Source organism: Arachis hypogaea, chromosome 18, assembly GCF_003086295.3.
Source record: "Arachis hypogaea cultivar Tifrunner chromosome 18, arahy.Tifrunner.gnm2.J5K5, whole genome shotgun sequence".
Taxonomy (NCBI): Eukaryota; Viridiplantae; Streptophyta; class Magnoliopsida; order Fabales; family Fabaceae; genus Arachis; species Arachis hypogaea.
In genome coordinates, this window is record NC_092053.1 from 24,092,178 (window position 1) to 24,116,341 (window position 24,164).

Below are 24,164 nucleotides of genomic sequence, written 5' to 3' on the forward strand. Positions count from 1 at the left end.
TTGTTATTTTCTAATAACCAACTTGCTTGGTTAAGTGTGAATTTATTTGTCTACTTAAATAAGTATTGAGTGTTGAAATTTTATAGTTTTAACCAACAATAAATTCTTAAACAATGTTTAAATTTATAATAAATTAGTTTTTGATTCGCTGAATTAAAAAATACAGTGTAACAAACCCAAAAAAAAAAAAAAAATCACGAGCACTAGTTAAGAGACCAAAATATCTACAATGTTCACCAATCTTGTTAACAGCATCTATTTTTGTTTTCATTAATTTTTCTTTTAGAATTTTGCATAAAAAAAACAGAAAACAAAATTTTATTGCTTTTATTTTTTCTATTTAGATGGCTCAAAATCAAAACATAGAGAATGTACCGAATAATAATAATAATATAAAAAAAAGAGACCACTTTGCTAAAATATTCATCTCACTTTAATAAAATCAAACAAGGTTCTTATTAATAAACTCCTTCATAAACAGTATGCAACTTCTATCAATAGTATCAATTCTACAAAAATGCAAAAAGCCAATACAATGGATCCTTCTTTTTCTTCTTTTCTTTTCTAATACACATATGGCAATATTCTCCAAGGAACAAGTTTTCGGTACTCAGTCCATATCTCTTTATACTTCTTCGCACAACGAGATTCATCCCTTCTCTCCCTCCATATCAATAGAATAAGAAGATATATTGGATAGAAGTATGGTACTGGTGAACTACAAAAATGAATAAAATATGCTACAAGGTTTGACATTATTTTCTTTGTAGAAAAATCAATATCTATAACTTTATATCGGCAAAATAATTAAAGAAAGGTGGATACTACTATGAAGATTTTATTATTGTCTTCATATGAAGATGCTTTTTTTTTACCATTAGATGATGAAATGTATGGTTTGATTTTGATGTGTTACAAAAGTGTTATTTTTTTTAAAGTGTGGCTAAACAAACAAAGTACACTTTTAACACAAGAATTTTCATAAAAAGATGTTTTTAGCATCTTCATTTGAGTAGTTGCCTTAAAGAAATGAGTTAATGAGATCATCTTATCCCACAAGGTAAGCTAAAGGAGAGAGCAAGAAACAAGTCACCTAGGTAATTACAATGTCTAGCAATACCTCTTCAACAACAATAACAACAACAACGACAATTTGTGTTAATAGCTTCCATGAGAAAGTGAATTGAGTGTATATACATTGTTCTGGATAGACAAACAATAACGACGGATTAAAACATGTTATTGTTTCCGTTCTTTTTTATCTGTCAAGTGTTACTTTTTGGTACACATTGATTTAAAGCATGTACCAAAAAGTGGACAAATGACCAAAGAAGTAATGTGTACTGTGTAATGCATAAGAAGTTAAGAACTAAATACATATAATCTCAGCATGACCTAAATTTACTGACTTTCTAAATAAAAATTCACGGGGATTAAACAATTTTATTGGTAATATATTATACTATTACTAATTACCAATCATTAATTGAGTAAATACCCATAGTCGTCCCTGAGATTCACGCAAATACCCATAATAATCCCTAAGATTCCGATTTTCCCATTATAGTCCTCCAGATAGAGCTCCGAGCACTCAAAGTAGTCCCTAGCCATATTTTAGGTGATGAGTCATCACCGGAGCGCTGACGTGGCCTCAGATTGCCACGCTGGAGGGTCCAATGGCTAGCTGAGCTGGCTAATTTCCAATTTGTACCCATGTTGGTCCTTCGTATTATATGTAACCCTAAATCCCCAAATTTTCATATAATTCATCTCCTCTTCGACTTCATCTCTTCTTCTTCTTTTTCATACCCTTGAACTACACGTTGTGATCTTCGGGAATGAAGCTTCACCACCTTCCCAGCCATCTGTAGCATCATCATAAACAGAACAATACCATAGTTAAAGGAGAACAATGCCATTCAGTTCCTAAAAGAAGCAGTCTAGGAATACTGAGGGTCAAGCATATCGAAAAATATCAAAACAGAAAGTAACAAACCATTCTCCAAACCAAGTCTTCAGGACCCAATGGTTGAGCTGGACAAGGATACAGGAAATGCATTGAGTATTGGAAAACAAAATAAAAGCAATTAATGCCAAATAGGAAAGCAAGACATTCAACTAAATATCAATTTTAGAAAAATAACAAATATGCAGGATGATTAGTGGTTATATTGCACGGGACATAAATTATGCTTAAACTTGCCATTGGCATTGGGAAATAGTAGAAAGTTTTTGCAAGGTTTCAGCAGCAAAAGACTGTACATAACCCAGAATACAAACCTTGGAAAGATTTTGTTGCATTTCTTTTATACGAGCAGCACTAATACCTTTCAAAAAATTTAGAAGCCAACCTAAAGGATTTGAGGTCACATTGGACCACAAACTATTTGGAAGAAGAGTTTCATGGTTTCCCCTCCTATAAGGATCAATGCAGTTGCAATTCCTACTGATAAATAAACAGTTGGAAAGAGAACAAGCCACACCCCCAATCTTTCACCTGAAAAAGCAAGGTTGAAACCTTTTCAAATCATGCAATGATAGTTTTAGGACTGTTATATGCATATAAATCTTCAATTAACTTGGTTTGAGTACCCAACATAGTTTTTGAGGATCAATTATATGTAAAGCATTTTTGCATTGTTAATTATGCAACTTTACATCAGATTATAATGCACTTCTTTAAAAACATATAAAGAAATAAAACAGTATGGCATGAAATAAAATAGAGATTTTGCAGCAAGGTCTACTTTCACTATTTTTGTGCTAAGAATCAACTCTATACCTGCAATCAAACATTTAAATTTGCATTTGGAAAATCATTGTTAGGGACCATTTTTCTAATTTACTCTTGTTTTCACTTAGCATGAGAGCCTAGTTGTCCTTAAAACTATCCAATAATTGTGATGAACCAAACGTAATAATCACCTTTTTCATTATACCACTCAGGAAGCAATCTTTCTCTTCCACTTCCAACATAAACATGGAAACCAGGAAGTCTAGCAGGGGCTGCAAAATCCAATTGTCACATCAAGATAATTATAGCATAGAGGGAGAGAGAATATCACAACTTACACTCAGGAAAAAGGTAAGTCTTGCTTAGTACAGGACGTTCATAAGGTGCTACCTACAGAAAATACAAAAAGAAAATACAAGGGAACATGTATTAAGACAAAATGTAAAGAAAGCCTACTAATGCATTAAAAAAAATTAATCACCACAAAAAAATATATTTTTCCAATCCTGCATACAACTCCCTGTTTCATCCGTGTTTCATTCAGGTTAAATAGAGCAACCCTACAAACCCCAGCCAGCCTTCAAACCCTAGACACTACAATGAGACCAAAACTCTAGAACCTCAACTATACTAACAACTTGCATATCATGAACCAACACTGTATTGAAAAAAAAAAAAGAAGGTTACCTTGAGTCCGATCACAAAGTCAGAACCTCGTGCTTATGGTGGTGAAGGAGGGGAAGAACGATAACAACTTCTGATCGGATTACTTCTTCTCTCAAATTTTCCTAAACCCAGCGAATACAACCCTATGGCTACGCCATTGATGGGGAGATGAAGAAGAAGTCCGAAGGTGGAAGAAGAAGAGATAAGTGAAGTAAAGTATTTGTGTACGGCGTCGTTTTTGGCTTTTAAGGGTGTCAAACCCAAAACGACGACGTTTTGGACCCCTCCCACGTGGCAATCCAAGTCCACGTCAGCGCTCCGGTGATGACTCATCACCTGAAATATGGCTAGGGACCACTTTGAGTGCTCGGAGCTCTATCTGGAGGACTACAATGGGGAAATCGGGATCTTAGGGATTATTATGGGTATTTGCGTGAATCTCAGGGATGACTATGGGTATTTACTCTTAACTTTGATTATACAAATACTCAAACCAACCATAACTTTCGCTATTTGATAAAACGAATAACTTAGCCAATGGAGCCTTTTCTCATCCTATTTTTTATTCCGAAGCCTCCCAACATGTTTCAAGATAGTGATCGGTAATCACATATTATGTGTTAGATTAAAGGTGAAAGGAAAGCAGATGCATATCTACTCCAAGCAATCTTCATTTTTTTTTCAGTTTTTTCCCCTTAAATCAAGAAAGAGGGAAAAGAAAAAGAGAAACAAAATACAGATATCAAATGAAAAGAAATCTTACCAATAACCAGAAGCAAGTAACTTTCCACCAATGACTTTTGGAGGCTTACCCCAAATAGGAGCCTTTGGATTCTTTTTGAATACATGTTTTTGCTTGTTTGCTCCTCGAAATACCATGTATCTGCAAGGTTTGATCCACAAATTTATGTTATGAACTAATGTAACTTCAAGAGTGTATGTGGTGTATTATAGAATTCACGGTTGGATATTATAGACACGTTACCCAATCAGGAAGACAAGGCAATTAGCTATAATGGTTGTCGTTGTTAACTCCACCTCGTTCGCCAAGAGCCACCAGCCCTGACAGCAATTATAGCATGTCAATACATGTTATGTGTTTAAACAAAAAAGTACTATACATAATGGCGCAAATAAATGGCAAGCTGGGAGCTAAGTTATAGCAATTACCTGTATGCTAAAAGTAAAAAGAATCCACACTAAATCTCCAAAAATCAACATGGAGCCCAACCTCTCTGCAATTATGTTCCAGCTAAAAACAAAAATTAAAAGATAAGATCATAAAAAACAATTATATCCAACATGAATGATAGTATAGATATCACAATCATGAGTTCATAACTTAGTGAAAATATTGCAAGGAAAACATGTTTTATTATTTTAGAGAGATTAGGATGAACAATTTTTCAAGTGGAGCAAACGCAATTCACTTACGTTGATGTCATGTACTGTTCATGCACAAAGTAGTCCAAGATGTATAACTGGCATAAATGTGAAGAAAATCACTCATCAAATACCCAAACTAGTGCTTATTAAAAGAAAAGAGAAAAAAAAAAGGAAATTCAAGAAACTAGAGTATGCAAGGTTTTGAAATTACTGCACAGAATATCTGGAAGAGAATCATTGATTTGCTCAAAGTACCATCTTGGATGCTCTCTGCAAGAACGGATAAATTGATAAGCAGCCACCCCATTATTCCAGCTCTAACAAACAAAAATCTACAATTTGACAATTTCATTATATGTGCAGGAATATTTATAGTATTTAGAATAATCATAAAAAAACCGCAATTTTGACAATTCCATTGGCAGGGTTGCAAGCTAAGAACGCTTTTTCTCCATCATAACTGCCAATTATATACACTTAAGCAATCATATAAAATTAGAAAAAGCAAGGAACCACATCAGGTGGATAACATACCATAAACTGAGGATTCAGTTGTATTCCAAACCACCTATTAAAGTAAAACAGAAAACGAAAAAAATAAAATCCAATTTCTCCAACGGTCAAGGAAATAAAATCAACCATGTTCACACTTCCCACTAGTTAAAAAGTCGGGGTTCATTGTACTAGACAGAAAAACACAACAGAGATGCAAACACAAACTTCAAACAGAAGCCATTACGATTAAAGTAATTTTAACATCTAGAACATAGCAATCATATATCAGGTTTCCAGTGGTATGAGGTTTTAGTGATGAACTTTTACTTTGTGACTTGCAACCCGCAAAATAAAGTGCCAGGGTCACCTGATATGAGATTAGTAAAAATGACAACAAAGAAGGTAATTATCAAGCAGTGCAGAATAACAATAAAAACAAATAAGGTATCAAGTTTGGCTTTTGATATATTTCAACAACTGTGCATTGGTACGTATAGCCAGTCTTATCTAATGATACGATAAGATTTGACTTCCATCATTGTTATTAAGTTCAATAATGTGTCATTTGTTCATATTTCAGTTCTATCATATTCATATGATGAAATTGAACACTACTCCATTAATACAAGTGTTAGTACCTAAATTCTTCAGTGTTGACTAGACGAGCTAGGCAACAACATTGGAGAATGTTAACTACTGAAGACCTTTATATAACAACACCAGAATCAGAGACAGTCAGACAGATATGACTATGAAAAGAACCATTGAATGTCATTACTTTGAAGTTCTAAATAAGATTCTATGCTTAGAATTATGGTGCACGAAATTGTGATGTCCAGGCTCGAACAATCCCTGGTAATGGCTCCAAAGCTTGGTGCTTTGATCTTAATTCATAATTGTCACAACTTCGATACAACTAACCAGCAAGTGCACTGGGTCGTCCAAGTAATACCTTACGTGAGTAAGGGTCGAATCCCACGGAGATTGTTGGTATGAAGCAAGCTATGGTCACCTTGCAAATCTCAGTTAGGCAGATATAAAGTGATAATGGAGTTTTCGAATATTATATAATAAAATAGGGATAGAGATACTTATGTAATTCATTGGTAGGAATTTCAGATAAGCGAATGGAGATGCTTTTCGTTCCTCTGAACCTCTGCTTTCCTGCTATCTTCATCCAATCAGTCTCACTCCTTTCCATGGCTGGCTTTATGTGATACATCACCACTGTCAATGGCTACTTTCGGTCATCTCACGGGAAAATGATCCAATGCCCTGTCACGACACGGCTAATCGTCTGGAGGCATCACCTTTGTCAATGGCTTCATCTTATCCTTTCAGTGAATAATATGCTCACGCACCCTGTCACGGCACGGCTATTCATCTGTCGGTTCTCGATCATGCTGGAATAGGATTTACTATCCTTTTGCGTCTGTCACTAACGCCCTGCAATCGCGAGTTAGGAGCTCGTCACAGTCATTCAATCATTGAATCCTACTCGGAATACCACAGACAAGGTTTAGACCTTCCGGATTCTCTTGAATGCCGCCATCTTTCTAGCTTACGCCACGAAGATTCTGGTTAGGAGATCTAAGAGATATTCATTCTAGCTTAATTCATGTAGAACAGAAGTGTTTGTCAGGCACGCGTTCATAAGGGGGAAGGATGATGAGCGTCACACATAATCATCACCTTCATCACGTTCTTGGGTGCGAATGGATATCTTAGAAGCGAAATAAGAAGAATTGAATAGAAAACAGTAGTACTTTCATTAATCTTTGAGGAACAGCAGAGCTCCACACCTTAATCTATGGAGTATAGAAACTCTACCGTTGAAAATACATAAGTGAAGGTTCAGGCATGGCCGAGATGGCCAGCCCCCTAAAACGTGATCAATAGTCTCCTAAGATGAACAATGGATTAAAACTGAGACCAAAGATCCTTAATACAATAGTAAAAGGTCCTATTTATAATAAACTAGCTACTAGGGTTTACATGAGTAAGTAATTGATGCATAAATCCACTTCCGGGGCCCACTTGGTGTGTGTTTAGGCTGAGCTTAAGTGTAGCACGTGCAGAGGCCATTTGTGGAGTTGAACGCCAGTTTCTGTGCCAGTTTGGGCGTTCAACTCTGGTTTTGGATCCTTTTCTGGCGCTGGACGCCAGATTTGGGCAGAAGGCTGGCGTTGAACGCCAGTTTACGTCGTCAATTCTTGGCCAAAGTATAGACTATTATATATTGCTGGAAAGCCCTAGATGTCTACTTTCCAAAGCAATTGGAAGCGCGCCATTTCGAGTTCTGTAGCTCCAGAAAATCCACTTTGAGTGCAGAGAGGTCAGAATCCAACAGCATCAGCAGTCCTTCTTCAACTTCTGAATCTGATTTTTGCTCAAGTCCCTCAATTTCAGCCAGAAAATACCTGAAATCGCAGAAAAACACACAAACTCATAGTGAAGTCCAGAAATGTGAATTTAACATAAAAACTAATGAAAACATCTCTAAAAGTAACTAGATCCTACTAAAAACATACTAAAAACAATGCCAAAAAGCGTATAAATTATCCGCTCATCACAACACCAAACTTAAATTGTTGCTTGTCCCCAAGCAACTGAAAATCAAATAGGATAAAAATAAGAGAATATACTATAAATTCCAAACTATCAATGAAGCAGAGCTTCAATCATATGAGCGGGACTTATAGCTTTTTGCCTCTTGAATAGTTTTGGCATCTCACTTTATCCATTGAGGTTTAGAATGATTGGCATCTATAGGAACTTCCAGATTTCGAATAGTGTTATTGACTCTCCTAGTTCAGTATGATGATTCTTGAACACAGCTTCTTTATGAGTCTTGGCCGTGGCCCTAAGCACTTTGTTTTCCAGTATTACCACCGGATACATAAATGCCACAGACACATAATTGGGTGAACCTTTTCAGATTGTGACTCAGCTTTGCTAAAGTCCCCAATTAGAGGTGTCCAGGGTTCTTAAGCACACTCTTTGTTTTTGCTTTGGACCTTGACTTTAACCGCTCAGTCTCAAGTTTTCACTTGACACCTACACGCCACAAGCACATGGTTAGGGACAGCTTGGTTTAGCCGCTTAGACCAGGATTTTATTCCTTTAGGCCCTCCTATCCACTGATGCTCAAAGCCTTGGGATCATTTTTATTTGCCCTTGCCTTTTGGTTTTAAGGGTTATTGGCTTTTTCTGCTTGCTTTTTCTTTTTCTTTCTATTTTTTTTTTCGCCTATTTTTTTTTCTCTTTTTTTTTTCTTTTTTTTTTCTGCAAGCTTTGTTCTTTGCTGCTTTTTCTTGCTTCAAGAATCATTTTTATGATTTTTCAGATTATCAAATAACATGTCTCCTAGTCATCATTCTTTCAAGAGCCAACATATTTAACATTCTTAAACAACAACTTCAAAAGACATATGCACTGTTCAAGCATACATTCAGAAAACAAGAAGCATTGTCACCACATCAATATAATTAAGCTAAGTTCAAGGATAAATTCGAAACTCATGTACTTCTTGTTCTTTTGAATTAAAACATTTTTTTATTTAAGAGAGGTGATGGATTCATAGGACGTTTATAACTTTAAGACAAAGTTACTAACTACTAATGATCATGTAATGAAGGCACAAACATAGATAAGCACATAACATAGAAAACGAAAAACAGAAGAAAGAAGAACAAGGAATGAATCCACCTTAGTGATGGTGGCGTTTCCTTCTTGAGGAACCAATGATGTCCTTGAGCTCTTTTATGTCTCTTCTTTGTCTTTGTTGCTCCTCCCTCATTGCCTTTTGATCTTCTCTTATTTCATGCAGCATGATGGAGTGCTCTTGATGTTCCACCCTTAGTTGTCCCATATTGGAACTCAATTCTCCTAGGGAGGTGTTGATTTGCTCCCAATAGTTTTGTGGAGGAAAGTGCATTTGAGGCATCTCAGGGATCTCATGGAAGTGAGCTTCTTGCGCCTCTTGAGCTCCATGACTGGGCTCTCTTGCTTGCTCCATCTTTTTCTTAGTGATGGGCTTGTCCTCTTTGATGAGGATATCTCCCTCTATGTCAATCCCAGCTGAATTGCATAGGTGGCAAATGAGGTGAGGAAAGGCTAACCTTGCCATAGTGGAGGACTTGTCAGCCACCTTGTAGAGTTCTTGAGGTATAATCTTATGAACTTCCACCTCTTCTCCAATCATGATGCTATGGATCATGATGGCCCGGTCTATAGTAACTTCAGACCGGTTGCTAGTGGGAATGATTGAGCATTGAATAAACTCCGACCATCCTCTAGCTATAGGCTTGAGGTCCAATCTTCTTAGTTGAACCGGCTTGCCTTTGGAGTCAATCTTCCATTGAGCTCCTTCTACACATATGTCCATAAGGACTTGGTCCAACCTTTGATCAAAGTTGACTCTCCTTGTGTAGGGGCGTGCATTTTCTTCCATGTATGGCAAGTTGAACGCCAACCTTACGTTTTCCGGACTAAAATTCAAGTATTTCCCCCGAACCATTGTAACATAGTTCTTTGGATCCGGGTTCTTACTTTGATCATGGTTCTTGGTGATCCATGCATTGGCATAGAACTCTTGAACCATTAGGATTCCGACTTGTTGGATGGGATTTGTTAGAACTTCCCAACCTCTTCTTTGAATTTCATGTCGGATCTCCGGATACTCATTTCTTTTGAGTTTAAAAGGGACCTCAGGGATCACCTTTTTCTTGGCCACAACATCATAGAAGTGGTCTTGATGGGCTTTGGAGATGAACCTTTCCATCTCCCATGACTCGGATGTGGAAGCTTTTATCTTCCCTTTCCCTCTTCTAGAGGATTCTCCGGTCTTAGATGCCATCAATGGTAATGGAAAAACAAAAAGCTTATGCTTTTACCACACCAAATTTAGAATATTGCTCGCCCTCGAGCAATAATCAAAAGAATAGAAGAAGAAGAAGAAGAAATATGGAGAGGGAGAGGGAAATGTGTTTCGGCCAAGGAGGGTGTAGAGGGGTGTGTTGTGTGAATTTGATGAAGAATGGAGGTCTTTATATAGGGAAGGGAGGGGGGGTTAAGGTTCGGCCATATGGGTGGGTTTGGGTGGGAAATTGGTTTTGAATTTTGAAGGTAGGTGGAGTTTATGAGGTAGGTTTATGGGGAAGAGTGGGTGGATGTGAGTGGTGAAGGTTTAATGGGGAAGAGAGATTGAGGTGATTGGTGAAGGGCTTTTAGGGAAGAGTGTTTATGGGGTTGTGTGAAAGAGAGTGGTGAGAAGAGGTGAGTGGAGGTAGGTGGGGATCCTGTGGGGTCCATAGATCCTGAGTGGATCCTGTGGGGTCCACAGATCCTGAGTGGATCCTGTGGGGTCCACAGATCCTGAGGTGTTCAAGGATTTACATCCCTGCACCCATTAGGCATGTAAAAATGCCTTTGTATCCAACTCTGGGCGTTCAGCGCCAGGTTGGTGGCCATTTTGGGCGTTCAACGCCCATTTGTGTGCCATTTCTGGCGTTGAACGCCAGAACCATGCCTGTTCTGGCGTTCAGCACCCAGAAGCTGCCCATTTTGGGCGTTCAGCGCCAGAACCATGCTCTGTTCTGGCGCTGAACGCCAGACAGATGCTCCTCCAGGGTGTGATTTTTCTTCTGCTGTTTTTGATTCCGTTTTCAATTTTTCTATTTATTTTGTGACTCCACATGATCATGAACCTAAGAAAACATGAAAAACAATAAAAATAAGAATTAGATAAACATTGGGTTGCCTCCCAACAAGCGCTTCTTTAATGTCAATAGCTTGACAGTGGGCTCTCATGGAGCCTCACGGATGTGCAGAGCTTTGTTGAGACTCTCCAACACCAAACTTAGAGTTTGGATATGGGAGTTCAACACCAAACTTAGAGTTTGGTTGTAGCCTCCCAACACCAAACTTAGAGTTTGACTGTGGGGGCTCTGGTTGACTCTGCTTTGAGAGAAGCTTTTCAAGCTTCCTCTCCATGGTTGCAGAGGGAGATCCTTGAGTTTTGAATACAAGGGAGTTCTCATTCCATTGAAGGACTATTTCACCTCTGTCAACATCAATCACAACTCTTGCTGTGGCCAGGAAAGGTCTTCCTAGGATGATGGATTCATCCTCTTCCTTTCCAGTATCTAGGACTATGAAATCAGCAGGGATGTAAAGGCCCTCAACCTTTACTAAAACATCCTCTACTTGTCCATATGCCTGTTTTCTTGAGCTGTCTGCCATCTCTAATGAGATTTTAGCAGCTTGCACCCCATAGATTCCCAGTTTCTCTATTACAGAGAAGGGCATGAGGTTTATTCCTGAACCAAGGTCACACAGAGCCTTAAAGATCATGGTGCCTATGGTACAGGGTATTATGAACTTTCCAGGATCCTGTCTCTTCTGAGGCAATGTCAGTTGATCCAGATCACTTAGTTCATTGATGAACAAGGGAGGTTCAACTTCCCAAGCATCAATGCCAAATAATTTGGCATTCAGCTTCATGATTGCACCAAGAAACTTGGCAGTTTGCTCTTCAGTGACATCCTCATTCTCTTCAGAAGAGGAATACTCATCAGAGCTCATGAAGGGCATAAGGAGGTTCAATGGAATCTCTATGGTCTCTAGATGAGCCTCAGAGTCCTTTGGTTCCCCAGAGGGAAGCTCCTTATTGATCACTGGACGTCCCTGGAGGTCTTCCTCCTTGGGATTCACGTCCTCTCCTCTCCTCACAGGTTCGGCCATGGCGCTTATGTCAATGGCCTTGCACTCTCCTTTTGGATTCTCTTCTGTATTGCTTGGGAGAGTACTAGGAGGGATTTCAGTGATCCTTTTACTCAGCTGGCCCACTTGTGCTTCCAGATTTCTAATGGAAGATCTTGTTTCATTCATGAAACTTACAGTGGCCTTGGATAGATCAGAGACTAGACTTGCTAAATTAGAAGCATTTTGTTCAGAGTTCTCTGTCTGTTGCTGAGTTGATGATGGAAAAGGCTTGCTATTGCTAAACCTGTTTCTTCCACCATTATTAAAGCCTTGTTGAGGCTTTTGATCCTTCCATGAGAAATTTGGATGATTACTCCATGTTGAGTTATAGGTGTTTCCATAAGGTTCACCTAAGTAATTTACCTCTGCTATTGCAGGGTTCTCAGGATCATAGGCTTCTTCTTCAGAAGATGCCTCTTGAGTACTGTTGGATGCAGCTTGCATTCCATGCAGACTCTGAGAAATCATATTGACTTGCTGAGTCAATATTTTGTTCTGAGCCAATATGGCATTCAGAGTATCAACCTCAAGAACTCCCTTCTTCATAGGCGTCCCATTACTCACAGGATTCCTTTCAGAAGTGTACATGAACTGGTTATTAGCAACCATGTCAATGAGTTCTTGAGCTTCTGCAGGCGTTTTCTTTAGATGAATGGATCCACCTGCAGAAGTGTCCAGTGACATCTTTGATAGCTCAGATAAACCATCATAGAATATATCCAGGATGGTCCATTCTGAAAGCATGTCAGAAGGACACTTTTTGGTCAACTGTTTGTATCTTTCCCAAGCTTCATAGAGGGATTCACCTTCTTTTTGTCTGAAGGTTTGAACATCAGCTCTAAGCTTGCTCAGCTTTTGAGGAGGAAAGTACTTGGCTAAGAAAGCCGTGACCAGCTTATCCCAAGAGTTCAGGCTGTCTTTAGGTTGAGAATCCAACCATAATCTAGCTCTGTCTCTTACAGCAAAAGGGAAAAGCATGAGCCTGTAGACTTCAGGATCTATTCCATTAGTCTTAACAGTATCACATATCTGCAAGAATTCAGTTAAGAACTGAAAAGGATCTTCAGATGGAAGTCCATGAAACTTGCAGTTCTGCTGCATCAGAGAAACTAATTGAGGTTTCAGCTCAAAGTTGTTTGCTCCAATGGCAGGGATGGAGATGCTTCTTCCATGTAAATTGGAATTAGGTGCAGTAAAGTCACCAAGCATCTTCCTTACATTATTATTATTTTCGGCTGCCATCTCCTCTGCCTGTTCGAAAATTTCTGAAAGGTTATCTCTGGATTGTTGTATTTTAGCTTCTCTTAATTTTCTCTTCAGAGTCCTTTCAGGTTCTGGATCTGCTTCCACAAGAATGTTCTTATCCTTGCTCCTGCTCATATGACAAAGAAGAAGGCACAGAAAAATAATAATAATAATGGAGATCCTTTATACCACAGTATAGGGATCCCTGTGTGAGTGGAAGAAAAGAGGGGGAGACAAAGAATGTGATGTAAAGGAAGAAACACAACTGTACGAATGGAAGAGATGTGAGATGAGATGTTAGAATATGAATGAATAATTAGAATGAGATGGGGGAGGAATAATTTTCGAAAATTATTTTGAAAAAGAGTTAGTGATTTTTGAAAATGGTTTTTGAAAAATGTTAGTAAATAATTTTTTTTTTGAAAATTTTTGAAATAAAAAAATAAAAATAAAAATAATTAGTTAATTAAAAAGAAATTTTTGAAAAAGAGGGGAGATATTTTCGAAAATTAGAGAGAGAGAGTTAGTTAGGTAGTTTTGAAAAAGTTAAGAAACAAACAAAAAGTTAGTTAGTTAGTTGAAACAAATTTTGAAAAGATAAGAAGTTAGGAAGTTAGAAAAGATATTTTGAAAAGATATTTTTGAAAAAGATAAGATAAGAAGATATTTTTGAAAAGATATGATTGAAATTAGTTTTGAAAAAGATTTGATTTTTAAAATCTCAATTAATGACTTGATTCATAAGAAATCACAAGATATGATTCTAGAACTTAAAGTTTGAATCTTTCTTAACAAGTAAGTAACAAACTTTAAATTTTTGAATCAAAACATTAATTGATTATGTTATTTTCGAAAATTTGTGATAAAAATAAGAAAAAGATTTTTGAAAAATATTTTTGGAATTTTCGAAAATAACTAATAATTTTGAAAAAGATTTGATTTTTAAAAAAAGATTTTGAAAAAGATATGATTTTCAAATTGAAAATTTGATTTGACTCATTGGCAACAACTTGATTTTAAAAATTTTTGAAAAAGTCAACTCAATTTTCGAATTTGATGAGAGAAAAAGGGAAAGATATTTTTTTGATTTTTGAATTTTTATGATGCAAGGGAAAAACAAGAAAAATGATGCAATGCATGAAAATTTTTTTGATCAAAACAATGAATGCATGCAAGAATGCTATGAATGTCAAGATGGACACCAAGAACACTTTGAATGTCATGATGAACATCAAGAACATAATTTTGAAAAATTTTTAATGCAAAGAAAACATGCAAGACACCAAACTTAGAATTCTTTAATGCTTAGACATTAAGAATTCAAGAATGCATATGATAAACATGAAAAGACACAAAACAAAAAATCATCAAGATCAAACAAGAAGACTTACCAAGAACAACTTGAAGATCATGAAGAACACCATGAATGCATGATATTTTCGAAAAAAAAAATGCAAGATGCATATGCATGTGACACCAAACTTATGATATGACTCAAGACTCAAACAAGAAACACAAAATATTTTTGATTTTTATGATTTTCTAATTTTTTTTGGATTTTTATTTTATATTTTTTCGAAAATTATATGAAAAAGAAAAATAAGGATTCCAAAATTTTTAATATGAATTCCAGGAATCTTGCCATGTTAGTCTAAAGCTTCAGTCCAGGAATTAGACATGGCTCACTAGCCAGCCAAGCTTTCAAAGAAAGCTCCAGTCCAAAACACTAGACATGGCCAATGGCCAGCCAAGCTTCAGCAGATATGGATACTTTTCATGTATAGAACAACTAAGTGTGTGAGAATCTCTTCATTTGTGATGGTAAGTTGAAACCCCAGTCCAAAAATTAGACATGGCTTACAGCCAGCCAGGATTCAACAAATCATCATGAAACACTAGAATTCATTCTTAAAAATTTTGAATAAAATTTTTGAAAACATTTTTATTATTTTTTCGAAAACAAAAGAGAAATTTTTTGAAAATATTTTTAAAAGATTTTTGAAAAGAAGACGAAAAGAAAGTTACCCAATCTGAGCAACAAGATGAACCGTCAGTTGTCCAAACACGAACAATCCCCGGCAACGGCGCCAAAAACTTGGTGCACGAAATTGTGATGTCCAGGCTCGAACAATCCCTGGTAATGGCTCCAAAGCTTGGTGCTTTGATCTTAATTCATAATTGTCACAACTTCGATACAACTAACCAGCAAGTGCACTGGGTCGTCCAAGTAATACCTTACATGAGTAAGGGTCGAATCCCACGGAGATTGTTGGTATGAAGCAAGCTATGGTCACCTTGCAAATCTCAGTTAGGCAGATATAAAGTGATAATGGAGTTTTCGAATATTATATAATAAAATAGGGATAGAGATACTTATGTAATTCATTGGTAGGAATTTCAGATAAGCGAATGGAGATGCTTTTCGTTCCTCTGAACCTCTGCTTTCCTGCTATCTTCATCCAATCAGTCTCACTCCTTTCCATGGCTGGCTTTATGTGATACATCACCACTGTCAATGGCTACTTTCGGTCATCTCACAGGAAAATGATCCAATGCCCTGTCACGGCACGGCTAATCGTCTGGAGGCATCACCTTTGTCAATGGCTTCATCTTATCCTTTCAGTGAATAATATGCTCACGCACCCTGTCACGGCACGGCTATTCATCTGTCGGTTCTCGATCATGCTGGAATAGGATTTACTATCCTTTTGCGTCTGTCACTAACGCCCTGCAATCGCGAGTTAGGAGCTCGTCACAGTCATTCAATCATTGAATCCTACTCGGAATACCACAGACAAGATTTAGACCTTCCGGATTCTCTTGAATGCCGCCATCTTTCTAGCTTACGCCACGAAGATTCTGGTTAGGAGATCTAAGAGATATTCATTCTAGCTTAATTCATGTAGAACAGAAGTGTTTGTCAGGCACGCGTTCATAAGGGGGAAGGATGATGAGCGTCACACATAATCATCACCTTCATCACGTTCTTGGGTGCGAATGGATATCTTAGAAGCGAAATAAGAAGAATTGAATAGAAAACAGTAGTACTTTCATTAATCTTTGAGGAACAGCAGAGCTCCACACCTTAATCTATGGAGTGTAGAAACTCTACCGTTGAAAATACATAAGTGAAGGTTCAGGCATGGCCGAGATGGCCAGCCCCCTAAAACGTGATCAATAGTCTCCTAAGATGAACAATGGATTAAAACTGAGACCAAAGATCCTTAATACAATAGTAAAAGGTCCTATTTATAATAAACTAGCTACTAGGGTTTACATGAGTAAGTAATTGATGTGTAAATCCACTTCCGGGGCCCACTTGGTGTGTGTTTGGGCTGAGCTTAAGTGTAGCACGTGCAGAGGCCATTTTTAGAGTTGAACGCCAGTTTCTGTGCCAGTTTGGGCGTTCAACTCTGGCTTTGGATCCTTTTCTGGCGCTGGACGCCAGATTTGGGCAGAAGGCTGGCGTTGAACGCCAGTTTACGTCGTCAATTCTTGGCCAAAGTATGGACTATTATATATTTCTGGAAAGCCCTGGATGTCTACTTTCCAACGCAATTGGAAGCGCACCATTTCGAGTTTTGTAGCTCCAGAAAATCCACTTTGAGTGCAGAGAGGTCAGAATCCAACAGCATCAGTAGTCCTTCTTCAACCTCTGAATCTGATTTTTGCTCAAGTCCCTCAATTTCAGCCAGAAAATACCTGAAATCACAGAAAAACACACAAACTCATAGTGAAGTCCAGAAATGTGAATTTAACATAAAAACTAATGAAAACATCCCTAAAAGTAACTAGATCCTACTAAAAACATACTAAAAACAATGCCAAAAAGCGTATAAATTATCCGCTCATCAAATTACATACAAGAAAATGGAAGATAAATGTTGTGGACAGCAGCTCAAGTCCTCTCTCAGATATAGCCTGCAAAAAAGTTGCCACAAGTTATTTTGTGTCACTCTAACTCTAGCATATGATTCATAGTGTTATGCAAAATCCAGAATATCCATATGAACACGTATGGTAGAAGATACAAAACCCATCTTTGCACTAATCCCAAGAAGTGCAACCAACAGAAGAAGCAAGACTAGACCTGAGGAAATGTGAACATGGAGTTACACCTCCAAAAAAACATAAAAGGAATAGTGGTGTAAATATAGGCTCAATTCTTGTGAATCTTATATGAATCAACATGCAAAATATCCTTAAAAGTATAAAATATACCATAACAACTGCTAAGCCTTATCTCACTAGGTACAATAAGTAGCATAAATAAGAAATCATCATAATCTTTGTTATAAATCATGTATACATTCAAATTATTAAAATCTAGCGATTATAACAATTTCACCTATCACCTATGATTTTTCCTTTTCTAAGATTCCCTCTATTAATAGGTCATTGAACAAATATTTTGCCATGTATGGCATTGAAGACTGACCATGAAGTGAAAAGCAAAAATATGTTGCCATTATAACACTGATTTAAGGATTACCATGAACTAGAGAACCTATATTACATCAAAATCACACTAAAATGAACCACATTTTTGTAATGCACTAGAATGTTAAAAACAAACCATTGCAGTGATATGAAGGCGAGTTCCATTAGCAAGAACAACTCCAGGAACAAGTTTTCCCAGCACAATGGATCCCGCAATTGCCAAATAAGCAAAGAAGCCCAGAAGCAAATAAGCCTGACCCACATTCCAAAATAGTGAAAATATTAAAACTTTACATATTACATTCGTAGAATCAACTAATTCATAAAAAGGGTATAGTGAGTGAATGAATGAATAGTACTAACTGAGTTCCATGATGGTATAAGAGCTTGAAGAAGAGAACCCAGATCCATGAGCATGTGTGAACCTTGTATCTGAATGGAGTGAGTAGTTTGATTGTGACTTTGGTGTCAGAGAAGATTGTGACTTCAATTATTGCAGCAGTGCTGTTGTTGCTACTTTATTGTACTCAAGGTTCTAAAAACTTGACTGATTCAATAATTTAAAGGTCTAATCTGTGATCTAATCGTAATCGAACCAGTTTAATTAAATATATAATAAAATTTTAAATATTTAAACTCAATAATTCATATAATGACAAAATTTAAAATTTCACAATCTCACGGTTAAATTCACGATGTTTAATGACCAATAAGTAATAATCTTTTATCTTTAAAAAAAAACCACTCATCACAAATCATAATAGTTGTTAAGTGACCTGAAATCAACCATCACAACTAACTAACTAACTCTCAAAATAAAAAATCATCAATCAGGAAAAACTCAAAAACATTACAAAATCATATTAATATCAACCATCAACAATCAACAACAATCAACAATAAACAAGAGATTAACAAATAAAATAATTTTGATCTCATGAAAATAATTTTTTTTTGAATAAAAGGAAGCTCAACACATTAAAGTGGAGCATACAAAAGAAAGAAAGAAACATAAAGAGCTACGGACAATAAAACAATCCACTGGCATCTCCAGTGCTGCCATCAGCCTCCCACAGGATCACAAGCACGCCATTCTGTGTAGCTCAACACCGTCCTTGTGTGAATTGCCTCAAGACTTGCTCTTTTATTCTTGAAGATCCGTGCATTACGTTCCAACCAGATGTTCCAAATCACTGCAAAGAACGTGGTCATCCACAACTTCTGCCCTTGTTGTCTATTGTGCATGCCACGCCAACTCTCAAACAGTTCTTTAGTGGTTCCAGGAATTACCCAGTCTCTACCAAGTGACCTCAACCACTTGCACCACACCTGCCATGTTACCTCACACCGAAGAAATAAATGCTCAGCAGATTCTACTTCCTTGGTACACAGTATACACATACTATCACTCATAATGTTAACTCCTAATTTAGTCAACCTCTCCTTGGTGTTAACTCTACCAACTAGCACAAACCACCCGAAAAGCTCAATTCTTGGAGGTACGAAACCTTTCCAAAGGGAACTCGTGAAACTATAGCTCATGATCTCGGCCGACAGTGTCTCCAATTGTATGGCCTGTATCACAGAGTTAGTAGAAAAAATACCTCTATTTTCAAACTTCCACACCACAGTGTCCTCCCGATCAGATGACAACTTCACTGGCCTTAACCTCTCATGGAGCTGATGGACTAGTTCCATCTCCTATTGGAACAGCTCCCTCCTCCATTGAAAATTTCATATCCATTCTAGCCCATCCCAAAAACCACAATCCCCAATGACACCTCCTTGCTGCCTTGAAATAGAGTAGAGTCTTGGAAAACTCACTTTGAGAACACCACCTTGAACCCAGTTATCTTCCCAAAACCGAGTTTGCATACCATTGCCTACTTCCATTGCCAAACCACTAACCACTTTATCACGAATCTGTTGTTCTTTTATATTCAGCTGACAGATGTCTTTCCAAGCTCCACCTTTTACTGGTAAAGGCTGAGTTGCTAGCATTACATCCGAGTTCAACTTGTTGCACGAATAAACAATATTCTTCCACAGCGGGCAATCCTTCTTTGAAAACCGCCACCACCACTTAAACAGGAGCGCTGTGTTTCTCAGTACCGCATCCCAACCCCCAAGCCCCCCAGCCTTTTTTGGAGCCTGGACTAGCTCCCACTTGACCAAAGGTATACCATGGTCACCGTTCTCCTTGCACCACATAAAGTTCCTTTGTAAAGCAATCAGCTTGTCCGCCACCGCCTTCGGCATCTTGTACAGACTTAGATAATATATGGGGAGGCTATTCAGGACCGATTTGATAAGGACAAGCTTACCTGATTTATTCAAAACCTTCGCCTTCCATAAGCTAAGCTTCTGTTCCACCTTATTGATGATTGGTTTCCAAGTCTTCACTAGGTGCGAATTCGCTCCTAGAGAAATCCCCAAGTATCTAACCGGTAGAGCGGCTTGCTGGCATCCCAATAGTTCACATGCATGATCAATCCATCCTTGCTCACAGTTCACCGAAATCAGATTCAATTTACCAAAATTGATGCTCAGCCCAGACATCAACTCAAAACACCGCAACAGCCTCTTATAGTTTACAATTGTTTCAGTCACCAGCGGGCAGAACAAAATGGTGTCATCCGCAAATTGTAAGTGCGACAATTCAATATGATCTCTCCCTACCAGCAGCGGAGCAATGCGCCCGTTCCTGACAGCTTCCCCCACCATCCTATGCAAAATATCGACAACTAGCACAAACAGAAGTGGAGAAAGTGGGTCCCCTTGTCTTAGTCCCCTCTCCATCTTGAATGGCTTAGATGGTGACCCGTTAACCAGGACTGCCATGGTAGCCGACACACTCCTTCACCCAATTCCTCCATCTTTGCCCGAAGCCCATTTTCTGGAGCACAATATCAACAAAGCTCCATCTTACTCTATCATAAGCTTTTTGAAAATCCAATTTGATAATAGCCGCTGGCTTTTTCCGAGTCTTTAGCCAATGAACCGTCTCGCAGGCTATGAGTGCGCCATCATGAATTTTCCTACCCTTTACAAACGCAGTCTGAGTCTCTCCGACTAACCCCGGCATCACAGATCTCATTCTTCTCACCAACAGAAATTACTTTATACACACACCCCACCATACTAATCGGCCGAAAATCCTTCACCTCCTTTGCACCTTCGAACTTTGGGGCTAGTGTCACCCACGTTACATTTACATCCGTTGGCAACTTAGCACTTTGAAAGAACCCCAATACCGCTACAGTGAATTCCGGCCCAATGTCCTCCCAGCATCTCTTGATGAAGTTCATATTATACCTATCGCTCCCTGGGGCCTTTGAAGATTTGCAGTCCCACACGGCCTCCTTGATTTCCTCCTCCGATGGCATCACTTCCAGCACTTCAGCCTCATCCCTATGGATATGCTTCACTAAGCCATCTCTAACTCCAATCCTCGGAGCATATTCCTGTCTATATAAATTCTTGTAGAACCCTCTAATCGCACCTTTTATTCTTGCCTGGTTCTGCACAAGTCTTCCATGTATCATCAGGGCATCGATCCTGTTATTCCGTCTTCTGGCCGAGGCAATGTTATGAAAGTATCTGGTATTCTTATCCATATTTGTAGCATTCTTGGACCGAGACATCTGTTTCCAGTGTATTTCCTTTCTAATGTACCATTTTGCACAAAAGCTCACTAGTGCCTTCCTTCTAGCCTCCGTTGTACCATCATAAATCCCATAACTAACTAAATTGTCCAGCTTGGTGATCTCCTCCTCAAACCTCATGAGTCTCTTATCCATGTCCCGGAAGTTATCCTTGTGCCATTGCCGCAGTGGTACTGTTAAAGTCCTCAGTTTGCACGTGAACTGCGCTTCTCCGAGGCTTCTCCATTCATTCTTCACCATCCTCAGAAATCCCTCATGCGTAAACCAGGAATCCTGACTTCTAAATGGTCTAGGGCCCCCTCCTAGTCTTGTACCTTCCAAGATCAACGGGCAGTGATCGGACAACCCCTTGGGCCACCCTTTAGCCGAATATCTGGAAATTTCTCAGTCCATTCAATATTTACTAGATACCTATCAATCCAACTACAGGATCGACCCCTAAACCATGTATACTTTCTATCAGTAAGAGGCAAATCTATCAACTGCATGTCATGCACCCAGCCCTTAAACTCTTCCCATGATGCCGGCAAGCTAGTAACTCCTTCGCGATCCTCAACCTGTAAAATTTCATTAAAGTCCCGTAAAAAGCAGAAAGGAACCTGACACAATCCCGCCACGTAGCTCAATTCTTCCCACACCCTCCTCTTTGCCTCCCTCCCGTGCGCACCGTACACCAAACAAAAAGCACAACGGAAGTTGGTCCTTGTTAATACTCCTTCAACGCACAACCACCACTCACCTTTATAGCTGTGATGTACTTGGAACACTCCATCATCCCAAATCAATAACAGACCCCCCGCCGTCCTACAGATTCTACAAACTCCCAACCAGCAGTATTACTTCCCCAAAGCCTTGTAACATCATATTTAGTAAGCACTCCTTTTTTAGTTTCCAGCAGTCCTAACATGTTCAAGTTATATTTATTCTTCAGAGATTTCACCATGCTCAATTTTCTGTCCCCCCTCAACCCCCTAATGTTCCAACAGCTCACAATTATTTAAACAAGTTTTTACTCACCTTATTTTGATTTTTCGGCCAACTCCTTCTCGCCTTTTCCTTTTGCTTCGCCAGTCTTCTCTTCGCCGCTATTTCCTTATTTTGTGCTTGCGAAATCCCTATAATATCTTCTTCTGCATCGTACAAAACAGCCCCCGATTCCACAGCCAGTGCCCAAGTTGCTTGATTTTCCTGGATCTGCTCTTCATGCGTCCCCTTGGACTCCACGCCTTCTGAATGACACCCTGTTTCAGGTTAGACCCTGCTTCTGCCCCCAGGGGAGCACCACCGCCAGCCACCGCCGATATGTCCCCCTCTACTTTACTGTTTGTTACCGAGGTGCTTCCCTTTCCAGTTTGCCGTCTCAGGCCCACTTGGGACCTATCATAGTGTAGTCTGTCCGCACCTCCCCCTTCCTGCGCCACCTGGTCCTACCGGCGTATTTCCTCTCCGGCATTCGTCTCCCCCGGCGACACCCTTCCACACTTGCGCTCAATAACTGCGTGCGCGATCGATTCTGCTCTCTCCAAATCCGCCTCCAATTCCTGGGTCCCAGCCGCCAGCGATCTCCACGCACTGTGCGTCATCCCGTCCACCGCAGTAGCAGCCTCCTCTAGGTACCCTAGTTCACCGCTCAGACCTTCCAAAGGCACCACTGCACTCAGATCTCGTGGAGCCCTCCAGGTCCTCAGTCCACCCGACCTGCCCGTGCCTCCAATGGGTAGAGGTCTGTGATTCGTTGTAGCCAGTAAACAACCCTGGCCCAGCCCAACATCTACCCCAACCACCAGGCGCTCTTCATTCTGCAGCCCACATCCACCTTGATTTGCTGTTGGGCCAATTAAAGGCAAGCCCAAAACTAACCCATCACACCTCCCAGCCTTGTAACACACCGGATGGCCCACATTAAACATACCATATGGTCTAGCACACGCAACCCCTCCTCCCCCAGTTCCACATATCGCGTGACCATTTTCTCCGACTCCCCCTCATTAACCACATCAAATCCCTTAGAATCTGCTACCCTATCGTCCTTGGTACCACTAACTGAATCTGGTACATGCATATCCTTTTTGAAATTCAAATAATCAACGTTAACATCATTCAAAAAGATATCATTAATTACTACTCTGTCCTCCCCGTGCACAGGCTCCGTAGGACTACCGGCAACCAGTCCCGCCGTCGGATCCCAACTCCCCGCCCCCTTTTTCAGGAACGCACCAGCAACGTCAGAAACTATCTTCTCAGCACAGTCAGTGCGGCTCATCTTCACACTGTCCGCCGCACTCACCTGGGAGCCTACCTCCTTCACAAAAACCCCAAACTCAGTATTCCCAACAGCAATTTGCACCCATTCTCGAATTTCATCAAACACCCCCGTCTCAACTTGAATCCTTCCTACTGTAAACGATGCTCCTTCCCCTGTCGTTACATCACACTGAAGCATGTCTCCCCATTGCCCTCCTATTTTTTAAACGTTTCCGGCGACCATGCATGTAAAGGGATTCCGTAGCACTCTAGCCACGTTCTTCGAGTGTTACAGCGTTCCGACTCCTCCCAACGCCAGACCCTATGGAAGAATTTCAACAAAGTATCCATTTTGAATGTAAACGCTCCCTCAGCATGCTGCACAGTATCAAAGATTAACAGCACTTTGGACACCCCGATCTCCTTAACGTCCACAATGTGAGGCAGATTTTTACACACCACCTTCTTCACTGATCTCAGGTCCACAGAGTACAAGGTTTGTCCCACAAAACTCCTCACCAACT

At 39.2% G+C, this 24,164-nt stretch overlaps 2 protein-coding genes, 1 non-coding gene and 1 pseudogene across 3 annotated transcripts; 1 reads left to right on the forward strand and 3 right to left on the reverse strand.

The window, feature by feature from the left end:
• Positions 1-561: 561 nt before the first annotated feature.
• LOC112771926 (delta(14)-sterol reductase-like) lies at positions 562-18,142 on the reverse strand (annotated as a pseudogene).
• LOC112773981 (small nucleolar RNA R71) lies at positions 12,785-12,892 on the forward strand. The gene has a single exon (XR_003188498.1). It is a non-coding gene; the product is annotated as a small nucleolar RNA R71 (small nucleolar RNA).
• Positions 18,143-18,793: 651 nt separating the features above from the next.
• Positions 18,794-19,429, reverse strand: LOC112769776 (uncharacterized). Its single transcript, XM_025814244.1, has one exon. It carries the CDS (start codon positions 19,427-19,429, stop codon positions 18,794-18,796), a length of 636 nt encoding a protein of 211 aa, XP_025670029.1.
• Positions 19,430-20,769: 1,340 nt separating this feature from the next.
• Positions 20,770-22,168, reverse strand: LOC112769777 (uncharacterized). Its single transcript, XM_025814245.1, has 3 exons — positions 22,136-22,168; positions 21,850-21,953; positions 20,770-21,769 (listed from the first exon to the last, which is right to left on the reverse strand). Exons 1-3 carry the CDS (start codon positions 22,166-22,168, stop codon positions 20,770-20,772), a joined length of 1,137 nt encoding a protein of 378 aa, XP_025670030.1.
• Between the last annotated feature and the right edge of the window lie 1,996 nt (positions 22,169-24,164).

Coding starts and splice junctions, on each gene's coding strand:
- LOC112769776 (XM_025814244.1), bottom strand. CDS start 19,429: ATGGAACTAGTCCATCAGCTCCATGAGAGGTTAAGGCCAGTGAAGTTG.
- LOC112769777 (XM_025814245.1), bottom strand. CDS start 22,168: ATGGAGTGTTCCAAGTACATCACAGCTATAAAG. Junction 21,954..22,135: donor AGTACATCACAGCTATAAAG/GTGAGTGGTGGT, acceptor GAAATTTTACAG/GTTGAGGATCGCGAAGGAGT. Junction 21,770..21,849: donor TTGCCTCTTACTGATAGAAA/GTATACATGGTT, acceptor AGAAATTTCCAG/ATATTCGGCTAAAGGGTGGC.